General features: G+C 41.6%; 1 protein-coding gene across 4 annotated transcripts in view; it reads right to left on the bottom strand.

Moving 5' to 3' along the window:
* Nucleotides 1-12,190, bottom strand: part of MLIP (muscular LMNA interacting protein) — a 182,039-nt gene that overhangs the window by 107,363 nt on the left and 62,486 nt on the right. For 3 of the 4 annotated variants that reach the window (XM_030198970.1, XM_030198971.1, XM_030198974.1), the window contains exons 4-5: nt 8,181-8,339; nt 2,723-3,118 (exon numbers count right to left, since the gene is read on the bottom strand). In XM_030198970.1, the coding sequence (XP_030054830.1) occupies nt 2,723-3,118; nt 8,181-8,339 (555 nt within the window). The remainder of the gene's footprint in view (nt 1-2,722; nt 3,119-8,180; nt 8,340-12,190) is intronic. The other variant, XM_030198972.1, reaches the window with a different exon arrangement.

Genomic DNA, 12,190 nt, shown 5'->3' with positions numbered 1-12,190 from the left:
TCTCTTACTGTGCTGGATGTTTTTAAAAGCATTGTAGCTATTAGCACTGTAAAACCCGCTAACTGCTTAACACAGCTTAGTGAAATGGCCCTTTTATTTTATATGTTTTTTAAGGTTTTGTATTTTTTTTAAGGTTTTGTATTTTTTAAAGGTTTTGTGTGGGCTTTGAAATCTAATTAGAAGTTATTTCATTTGCTTCCTTCTTTCAGAGAAAAGTTTGAGATTCATGCTTCTCAAGTCTCTTCTGGCACAACACCTAGACAGTTGGGTTTTCAGGATCCCACAATAATGATGCATGAGAAATATAAATGTGTTGTAAATCTTTCTCATGCATAGTTATTGCGGTAATCTTGAAAACTTAGCTAGTTATGCATGCCTCCAGGAGATGGATGAGAAGCACTGCTGTACAAAAGACAATTGAGAAATAGTTTTCACATTCATAATATGCAATATCGGAAATATTCATGAATAACATATTACTTTCAGTATCCAATCTTATGCATCATTTCTCCTTAGTGTTGTACAATTGGAGGTGATGGAGGATTTCAACAAAAATAATCTATCACTAATCTGATAGTGATTTCCACATCCCATATTTTAGGTAACCATAGTTTTCTAAAGTAGTATAATTGCCATATATTAGTTGATCAAAAGTAGACAAGCAGATTAATTTTATGATTCCTAATGAGTTAAAATGCCTAAACCTTTGCTCACTCTGTCTTTGTTTTGTTTTATTTTCATGTCTAGTCCTCCAATCACAAAGTTCTTGTGTATGATTATTTTAACTTCAAAAGTCTTACATCCTTTAATTATTTTAAATGTTCCTATACATGCCTTGATCAAAAAGTCATTGATGTAACGGTCTGGTCCCAAATAATGGTCCCACATGAAAATGTTACTTTGATCTGCTCTGTGGCATGTGATCTTATCACAGATAAGTGCTGATTCTTGTTTTTAATGTCTGATCTGTCTCAGCAGTGTAACATCCTAAAGGGTCCTTTTACTAAGCAACAGTAAGCACTAACGAGTGCTTACCGCAGTAATAAGGGCTTACCGCAGGGTGTGCTCAGATGTCCTTTATTTTTTAGTGCTGGGGCAGAGTGGGTGTGTTCTGCACCAGTGGTATAGCTAAGGGGGGGCCAAAGGGGTCTGGACCCCCGGTTTGGCTGGCAGGGGTCCCCAACCCCCGCCGGCTGAAGTGTTTGTCAAGCGCATGTCTCAATGCATTGCCAACCCTGCTCTTCTCAGTCGCGCCATGCACACTCATTTTAGTGAAACTGAGCAATCGTGGCACTTTGTGCATGCTCAGTTTCATTAAAATGAGCGTGCATGGAGTGACTGAGAACAGGACAGGCAATGCAAGACTAGCGTGGGACAAATGCTTCAACTGGCGGGAGTTGTGGACCCCCTCCAGCCATGGTACCTTCATGCAGCAGTGATGGGTGGGGCAGCGGTGGCGGGGAGGTGGACAAAAATGTGCCACAGCCCCCCACATGCACACACACTTTGGGCTGGCTCCCTCTCCTGTCAAGGTCTAACTACACCCCTGTTCTGCACTAATCAGTGTAGCTACATTGCCATGTGTTAACCTACAAAATACTTAGTGGTGTAGAATGGGTAAACCTAAATCAATTTTCTACTCTTTCAAAAAGTAAAAAGACACTCAAAGAAGTTGCATGGTACTACTTTTAAAAAGAACAGGAGGAAATATTTTTTCACTCAACGAATAGTTAAGCTCTGGAACTCATTGCTGGAGGATGTGGCAACTGCGGTTAGTGTATCTGGGTTTAAAAATGGTTTGGACAAATTCCTGAGGAAAAGTCCATAGTCTCCTTTTGAGATAGACATAGGGAAGCCACTGCTTACCCCAGGATTAGTAACATGGAAGGTTGCTACTATTTGGGTTTCTGCCAGGTCCTTGTGACCTGGATTGGTCACTGTTGAAAACAGGATACTGGGCTAAATAGACCAATGGTCCGACCCATTGACCTAGCATTAAGGGCTCATGTGCGATAGATAGATAGATAGATAGATAGATAGATAGATAGATAGATAGATAGATAGATAGATAGATAGATAGATAGATAGATAGATAGATAGATAGATAGATAGATAGATAGATAGATAGAATGTAATTTATTTATTTTATTTATTTATTTTTGGAAGGGAAATGTCAGGGGTGGGCAGAGAGTGAGCATTCCTGTGCTAAACAGTTAGGTATCCATATTAGTGCACACTAACTGGTTAGCACAGGATTACCATGTGAGCCCTACAAATTAAGTGGTGGTAAATGCTCACACGGTAATTGTTTTTAATGGTCACGCACTAATGGCAACATTAGGCATGGCCATTATTATAAAAAATAGAAAATCAGCTATTTTACAGCTGTAGCAAAAATGGCCTTAATGTGCTGGGAAAAAAACCCACGCATGGGGTACTCTAAGGCCACTTTTTGCAGGAGCTTAGTAAAAAGACCCCTAAATAATCTTTTCACTTGGAAAAGTAGCGTCTAATAAAAATCTTAAAGCCTTAGATGTTTTATCAGTTGGAAGTGATAAAATTACTATATTCTAAATAGATATATATTTCAAAAAGCAGAATAAAATACAAAACAATCTTTAAAAAAAATATAAAACCAACCCCAGAAATCTGTACATAACATAATATAACCCAAAATTACAGACCATTGACCCAGATCATGAAAACATAATAAAAGCTGTACCTGAGATCGTTTTTGTTGACAGAGCTCATTCTGTTGTCCTGAAGCACTCTGAACACCAACAGCAGTTTCTCCTGGATGTGTTTTCTTGGTGGAATCCCAAGGCACAGCCACAGATTGGATTCTTGCTTGTCTATGGTCAGTGATTACTGCAATTACAGTGGGCTGCTTTTCATTTCCCCTAGCAATGATATCCTCTTCTCCATCAGAGTCTGTTATCATAACAAATTCTGCCTGGTAAACATCATTCCTTTCCATTTGTTCTGCCTCGCTTACTGTACTTTCTCTCTTTTGGGATATCTGTTGATTGCTGTTAGCTCTGTGAGAACGCGAATCTTGCATGCCAATAGTTTGACTGGCTCCACTTCCTGTGGCCAAGTAGTCAGAGAATACAGTAGACTGCAAAATATAGTCACATGTCAACCTAAATAACTATTGATTCTCACGTAAACAAAAGAGCATAGGTTAAAAATGACATTCAAGGAATACTGAAACAATAATGACTTCTTGATCTTAGGGGCTGCGGAAAAAAGGGCCCTTCACTAACGGTGGGAGCTGTTTTTGCTGTGCACCGAGGCCCTTTTTACAGCAACAAGTAAAAAGACTGAAAAAAGGCATGGCCATGAAATAAGATTGCTCTTACCAAATGCCATGTGGGGGGAGCACTTACCACAATGCATTGAAGTGGCGGTAAGGGCTCCTGTGCTAATCTGGTGGTAACCAGATAGCATGCGGCGCTGCCCAATTACCACTGGGTAACCCCCTGTGGAAATATTTCCACTAGAACTAGAAATGCCATGTGCTAGGGTTGGAACTATCGCCTGAGATCTTACCGCCACCCATTGACCTAGCGTTAAGGGCTCACGTGCTACTTGTGAAGCAATCATTTAGAGTGCACTAATGTGGCCATGCTGCCGATTACCGCCAGGAACTCTCCCCACAGTAGGAATTAGAAAATTATTTTCTACCATGGGAAATAGCATGCAAACTTCAAAATTACCGCCAGGTGCCCGCACTACCCGGGTGATAGTGTTGATTTGGCACGTGCTACCCACACATTAGCTCTACCGTAGCTTAGTAAAAGGGCCCTTAAGTGTAATTGATAGCATTCTATAAGTTGTGCGCATCACTTTGCGACATGCTCATGACATGTCCATGCTCCACTCACATGTACACCCCCTGACAATTGTACACTGAGGGGGTCTTTTACTAAGCCACAGTGGCATTTTTAGTACATGCTAATGATTAGCATGCGCTAAACGCTAGAGATGCCCATATTGTCATGTCCCCTAACTCAACGCAAGCGGTGCCCTCGGGCTGCGCAGGGTCCCGACGACATGCACACTTGACTGGCACAGCCCTGAGCCATGTGTGTGTGGTTCTTCTCTGGCTGCAGGCTCCTTGATTGCTTTGCTTCCATGCACCTGGCTCTGCTCTCTCTCTCTCTCTACCTGGCTTACAGGCTCCTTGATTGCTTTGCTTCCACCCACCTGGGTCTGCTCTTCCTCTGTCTGGCTTCCCTTGCTTCTCTCCTATTAGTCTTCCAGTTCCTCCTTCCACTGCTCTTGTCCTGTGGCTGTGCCCCTTCTCCCTGCTGATGTCAGACGCCAGCATTTTATCAGCTGAGCTCTCCATAGAATCCTTGCTTCGGCTTCTACTTTGGTAGGTGTTACTTGCTCAGTAGTGTGCTTCTCCTCTACTTTGTTTTTTGTTACGGACTCTGCCTGTACCTGGATTACTCTTGTGTCTGCTGCCTGCCTACTGACCTTGCCTGTACCTGGATTACTCGTGTCTGCTGCCTGTCTGGCCATCACATTCATCACCCCGCTTCCTGCTCCATCTCGTAAGCCCTGCAGGCTGCCCGCACCTAGGGGCTCAACCTCTGGGGAATGGCAGTCAGCGCAGGTGAAACCCAGGGTTGTCAGGCCACCAAGCAGAACCTGGTCTGAGTATCGGGCTCGGCAGCGCTCTACTTGTTACAAGAACTCACAGGTCTGACACATACATTCCTATGGGTATCTCTAGCATTTAGCATACACTAATCATTACCGCACACTAAAAACAATAGTGTGCCTTTGTAAAAGACCCCCCTCAGTGCAGCTAAATTGCCATACACTCATACAAAAATTTGGAAAACGCCCATTTTACCGCTGTGCTAAAATGGCCTTAGCTCACAGAAAAGACCCACATAAGGGCAAGCTAAAGCCACTCTTTTACCGCTGCTTTGTAAAAGGGTTCCTAAATATCCATCAAAACCACTATCCTGCTTCCAACATAGTCAAAATCAGGTCACAAGTACCTTGCAGGATCTCATAATGTAACTAGATTCCATACTGCCCCCTAAACATAACCTGTGACTTTTCTAAAGTCTATATTAGTAACAATTTGTGGAATGTTCTTTCTAGGAGCTTCCACAAATATTTTTAAACCCAGCTATGATAACTGCTTTTAACATATCCTTTGGCAATGAATTCCAGAGTTTGACTATGGAGCTCTTTTACTAAACCATGTTATACGTACATAAGTACATAAGTAATACCATACTGGGAAAAGACCAAAGGCCCATCAAGCCCAACATCCTGTCCCCGACAGCGGCCAATCCAGGTCAAGGGCACCTGGCAGCCTCCCAAATGTACAAACATTCTATACATGTTATTCCCGAAAATGTGCTTACCATGGGAAAAATAGGCTTACCACAAAATGCGTTGAAGTTTTTTGCAGCATTTTTCCCTTCCGTGCATACTAACCGTGCCATATTTATTTATTATTTATTTTTGGAGGGGGTGGGGTGTGTGTCAGGGGTGAAGAATAGGCATGGAAGTGTTATTAGCATGTGCTAACTGAACTATGCACTTTTAATATGGGAACCCTTATTGCTCTGTGTTATTTGCAGTTGCCCCACACTAATGACAATATTAGTGCATGACCTACAAGTTAAAAAAAATCGAAGATGCCCTATTTTATGGACATGCTAAAAATAGCTTAGCATATGGGACAATCCCGTATTAGGACACGCTAAGCCTATTTTGTAGCACATATTAGTAAACAGGCCCTTTTATGCTTAGTGAAAAGATATTTTCTGCAGTGTCCTAAATGTACTACTTGGTATCTTCATGGTCTGCCTTCCAGTCTATTTATTTAAGTGTAAAGATCTGATTTTGTTTGACTACAACCCAATATCCCAGCCGTCTCTTGTCCAGTCTGAACAGCCCTAGCCTCTTTAGCCTTTTCACTTACCATTTATCACGTTTGTCATTTCCTTGGCCTTCAGATAGGAGAGAAGGTTATATATAGGGGGTTGTCTACTGAGGAGAGTCTCTGGGGGAGGGAGATTATCTCTGTAGGAGAGGTGCCTGCTAGAGGGAACAGTGTCTTGGGATAAGGATGCTTGGGGCTACTTGTTCCTTTTATGGTCAAGGATGTAAGGATGGCTGCCTTGTTCTACTGCATCTGGTAACATTACTGCCATGGTAACCAAAGAATATGATTAGCCACCTATTAGCAATATTGTATTTATAGTAAAACAATAGCATAAGTGTGACAAAACAGTGGGTTTTAAGCCTGTAACTTGTATTATATCTTGAAGTGTATTTCTCTAGTCTGGCCAGCAGGTGGTGCATGCTTATGTTTAAAGCTGTTACAGAACACTGACCGTTCCTTCTTTAGTTAACACAGATAAGAGATAACCTGCACTGATGTGGCCAGCTATTTTTTAAACTTGTTGTTCTGGGTTCTGATTGGCCCAGGAGCCCAATTTATATAAGTACATAAGTGTTGCCATACTGGGAAAGACCGAAGATCCATCAAGCCCAGTATCCTGTTTCCAACAGTGGCCAATCCAGGTCACAAGTACCTGGCAAGATCCCAAAACGGTACAATATATTTTATGCTGCTTATCCCAGAAATAAGCAGTGGATTTCCCCAAGTCCATTTTAATAATGGCTTATGGACTTAGGAAGCTATCCAAACCTTTTTTTAAATCCCACTAAGCTAACTGCTTTTACCATATTCCCTGGCAACAAATTCTAGAGTGAAGAAATATTTTCTCCAATTCATTTTAAATGTACTACTTTGTAGTTTCATTGTGTGCCCCCTAGTCCTAGCATCTTTGGAAAGAGTAAACAAGGGATTCATATCTACTCAGTATTTTATATACCTCTATCATATCTTCCCTCAGCTGTCTTTTCTCCAAGCTGAAGAACCCAAGCCATTTCAGCCTTTCCTCATAGGGAAGTCATCCCATCCCCTTTATCATTTTCATTGCCCTTCTCTGTACCTTTCTAATTCCACTATATCTTTTTTGAGATGCAATGACCAGAATTGCACACAGTATTCAAGGTGCAGTCGCACCATGGAGCGATACAAAGGCATTATAACATCCTCATTTTTATTTTCCATTCCTTTCTTGATAATACCTAACATTCTATTTGCTTTTTTTGCTGCCGCAGCACACTAAACAGAACATTTCAAAGTATGATCAATGATGACTCCTAGATCCTTTTCCTGGTTGGTGACTCCAAACGTGGAACCTTGCATCACGAAGCTCCAGTCTTAGCCAGGGAGAAAAGAGAGAAGGATCTCTTTGCTGAGGCCCTGTGAAAAAGTTGTATTTGATAACTTGTGAGCAGCTCTTCCCAGGTATTATTTAGATAGTAAACCAATGTTTAGTTTAGTTAGTGTTATTTTTGAATCATATTTCAGTTATCTGTTACTGTTTGCTAATTGCACCTTATCTGTTCATTGTTCTAATTTTTTTTTGCATGACAATAAACATTTTAGTTTATTGCCTCTGCTTGTCTGGACTGATTAAGAATCCTGGTGGTTTGCACTGGGTCTGTGAGTGCTTTCTGGAAACTGTGGGACCACTGGGAGTGTGGCCTCCAGTAACCTAGAAATCACTGGGGATAATTTGAGAGCGGGAGACTCACCCAGAGAGTTTGGGACCCAGTCAGTAGGAGAACAGTGCTAGTGTAGAGCACAAGTGGCAGGTGCAGGCGCACCTGAACTGTGCTGGGCATAGACCCTCTGAGCGGCCACAGGGTAGCCCACATGGGTGGCTAGGCATTTTGTGACAATGTTTTTAACATGCTGTAGAGAATAGGTGCAACAGTTTTATTCTGGCTATAAGAACTGAATTAGAGCTGGGAAGCAGCAAGAGAACATACACAGGTCCTGTTTGCAAAATAAGTATATTTCTCACAAATAATGCACGTATATATATTGCATGCCCAAGCACAATGCTCTTTCTCCTAAATGTAACCCTCCACTAAGCACTTAAGCATTGCAGCAACTTAGTAACATATACAATTTATTACACCATAGCCACTTTTACATCTTAACAAATTCTTTAGATTCCAACCCAGTCTGCCTTTCCAGCTCTCTCTTGTCTGTGTCTCGCTCACATCATCACAAAATAAAAAAAGAAGATATACAAAACTGTGCAAGATTTTAAAATAACTACCTTGCTTACAGTTTCTTTGCTTCTGTCACTGTTTGACTCCTTTGTAGGTGTGAAAGTAAGTTTTGAAGGCTCTACAATCTGAAAATGAGCTGGAAGTCTTCTAACAGATGGCACAAATGTGAAGGCCAAAGGTTTATTTCCAAGTTCATGAGAGAGGGCCTGGAAAAAATAATATGCAATGAAATTGCTTCTTATCATTGTTATACTCTTGCTTTAGTTTATGCTTCAAAAATCCTGGTATCATTTTCTTCTTTTTGCAATTAACTGACAGAATTCCAATATAAAGAGTTATAGTTTACAAGCTATTCTAACTATAAAGAAGTTGCAAAGGTTCCACAAGCATTTACTTCTACCTTCCAGTTTTAATTTCTTCTCTGTGGAGGGGGCAGAATTATTCTGTAAGCTTGCTGCAAAGGCAAGCAGTCACTGAATTTTCATCTGATATATATTACACACTAACCTGTAGGAATTGGTGTGTAATATGGATCAGATGAAAATTTAGTGAGCTTGGCTTTGGAGCAAGCTTACAGAATAATTTTGTCCTCTACACAGATAAGAGTCTATAAATAAAAATGGAAGGTGGGAGTATTATAAATGCCTGTAGAATCTATGCTACTTCATTATAGTTAGAATAGCTTGTAAACCATAACTTTTTATATTGGAATTCTTAAGTGCCTAGTTCAGTTTTGAAAATAGATTTGTTTTGTTGAAATGGTTGTGAAAATGAAGGGAACGGTACAGTGCTTTAATTGTGGTGCAGTGATTTTTAGAGAGTGCTTCTGCAGTCTGCACTGTTGCTCTGTGTCCATTTCACTAGACTTAGAATGGAGATCAAACAGTTCTGTTCTGATTTGGTCAGAATTAAAGGACTCTCCCCACCTAGCCCAAGTCCACTGTTGGCCCTCACTCTCACAGAGGATGCTAAGATAAGGAACAGATGTATTACCATGGGATCAGGTAGGATAAGGGCAGTGAATCAGAAAGATAGCCTTGGAATAAACAATGTACACAACTGCTCTATGGAAATACAAGTTAAATTATTGGGCTAATTTGATACTTTTTTGAGGGGGTGGGGGGAGAGAACAGCATTTTGAACTCTCCAATGGGTGCCTACAAAATTGCTCTAGCATGTACATGCATGATAATTTCCTACTTTACATAACAAAATTCTGTGTTACCTATTACTATGTAAGCCGCATTGAGCCTGCTTTTAGTGGGAAAGTGCGGGATACAAATATAATAAATAAATAAATAAGGTGTACTAGGAAAACATAGTACCTACTTCTACATGGTATAAGCATAGGTGTTCCTGATGGTAAACCATAGCTAAAGTGGGTGAATGATCAGCTATGCTCATATTAGCCCTCTCCTCAAGTCACTTCATTGGCTCCCTATCCATTTCCCCATACAGTTGAAACTCCTCTTATTAACTTACAAGTGCATTCACTCTGCAGCTCCTCAGTACTTCTCCACCCTTACCTCTCCCTACCCTCCTCCCCGGGAACTCCAATCGTTGGGTAAATCTCTTATCTGTACCCTTCTCCTCCACTGCCAACTCCAGACTCATTCTTTTTCTCTTGTGGCACCATGTGCCTGGAATAGACTTCCTGAGTCAGTGCATCAAGCTCCATCTCTGGCCATCTTCAAATCTAGGCTAAAAGCCCATCTTTTTGAGGCTACTTTTAATTCCTAACTCCTATTCACTTGTTCAGTACCCATGTCTGTTTTATCATTCCCACTTTAGTAATTCCCTTATTTGTCCTGTTTGTCTGCCTTGATTAGATTATAAGCTGTCTCTTCATGTTCAAGTATACAGTGTTGCATACATCTAGTAGTGCTATAGAAATGATAAGTAATAATATTAGTAGTAGATTAAATATAGAATAGATATTTCCCTGACCCCAGAGGGTTTACAATTTAATCTGTGTACCTCAGGCAATTGAGGGTTAAGTGACTTGCCCGAGTTTATAAGGAGCAGGATTCCCTAGTTGCCAGTCTGATATACAAAGTTACTCTATCAGAGATTATTTTTGGTTTTCCAGATCTTTCTTTAAGTTTGAACAGCTCCATGTAATTTCCATTTCTCAACTGCTAACTGGAAGTGTTTAGAGATTTTTTATTATAGCCTTTTCTTACTTTGTAAGAGTAGAGATGAATCAACTGGAAGGGTGTCTAAGCTGCTGCACATGCCATATTCACTTTTCAAAATTATATTCAATCTCCTACTATTTATTTGCTGATTATAATTAGACATAGAGGGGCATAATCAAACGCAAACACCTATCTCCATGGGCGACTATCTCCGAGGACGGGTACGCGAAAGGGCAGGACAGACCGTATTTTCAAAAAAGATGGGCGTCCATCTTTTGTTTCGATAATACGGTTGGTGCCGGGCAAATGCATCGGATTTGGGCGGATTTGAGCTGGGCGGTTTCGGTTTTCAGCGATAATGGAAACCGAAGGCGCCCAGCTAAAAAATGAACAGATCCAAGGCATTTGGTCATGGGAGGGGCCAGGATTCGTAGTGCACTGGTTCCCCTCACATGCCAGGACACCAACCGGGCACCCTAGGGGGCACTTGTAACAATTAGAAAAAAAATTAAATGCCTCCCAAGTCCATAGCTCCCATCCCTTGGGTGCTGAGCCCCTCAAATCCCCCCCAAAACCCACTCCCCACAACTCTACACCATTACCATAGCACTTATGGGTGAAGGGGGCACCTAGATGTGGGTACAGTGGGTTTGGGGGGTATTGGAGGGCTCCCATTTACCAGTACAAGTGTTGCCTGAAGTCCACTGCACCCACTAACAACTGCTCCAGGGACCTGCATACTGCTGTGATGGAGCTGGGTATGATATTTGAGGCTGGCATACAGGCTGGAAAAAAAAAGGTTTTAAAGTTCTTTTTTTTGGTGGGAGGGGGTTAGGGAGTCTGGGGAGGTCATCCCCAATTCCCTCGGGTGGTCATCTGGGCAGTTGGGGCACTTTTGGGGGACTTGTTTGTGAAAAAAAAGGGTCCAAAAAAAGCGGCCCAAATTCTCGCTTCTGCCGCCCTTCTTTTTTCCATTATCGGCCAAGCGCGCCCATCTCTCCTCGGCTGATAAACACGCCCCAGTCCCACCTTCACCACACCTCCGACATGCCCCCATGAACTTTGTTCATTCCCGCGACAGACTGCAGTTGGAGGCGCCCAAAATCTGCTTTCGATTTTACCGATTTGGGCGCCCACTTCCCGATTTGGGTCGAAATATGGGCGTCTTTCTCTTTCGAAAATAAGCCTGATAGGCAATTGTAGAAGGATGTGTTTAACTTCATGATTAATTCAAACATACAATCTGGGCCAGAGTGCCTAAAGATTTGCATCCAACTGTATATACGGTAAAATGTTTCAAAACTAGAAAGATATAAACAAATAGCATTAAGGATCAGAAGACTCAAAGTATGCCCACTTTCATTCCTGGTACAATACCATAGATCTCAGTGCATCTCTGGCTTACACCCCACATATATGCATCCAGGGATCCCCTGTGCTTATCCTATAATTTCTTGAATTCTGTTATTTTTGCTCCCATCACCTCCACTCAGAAGCTTTCCGATGCATCCACCACATTATCCATGAAGAGATTTTTGACGTTTCTTTTCTGTTTATTCCCTTGGAACCTTATAATGTGACCTCTTGCTCTAGAGCAGGGTTTCTCAATTCAGACCTCACATCACACCTGCCAGTCAGGTTTTCAGGATACCCACAATGAATACGCATGAGACAGATTCCATACATGCAAATTTATCTCATGTGTATTCATTGTGGATATCCTAAAAACCAGACTGGCTTGTTGTGTCCTAAAGTCTAGGTTGAGAACACTTGCTCTAGAGCAGGGGTAGGCAACCTGAGGCCCAAGGGCCAAATGCAGATCACCTTTGAATTTTATGTGACCCATGAGACCATAGGAAGCATACACAGAGAATGCCATTAACCAGAGTTTGGGTGTTTAAACACTGCATTTCTCAAAT

This window comes from Microcaecilia unicolor, chromosome 3 (assembly GCF_901765095.1).
Source record: "Microcaecilia unicolor chromosome 3, aMicUni1.1, whole genome shotgun sequence".
Classification (NCBI taxonomy): Eukaryota; Metazoa; Chordata; class Amphibia; order Gymnophiona; family Siphonopidae; genus Microcaecilia; species Microcaecilia unicolor.
The sequence above is the reverse complement of the archived record's forward strand: the minus strand, read 5'-3'. Positions and strand labels throughout refer to the sequence as shown.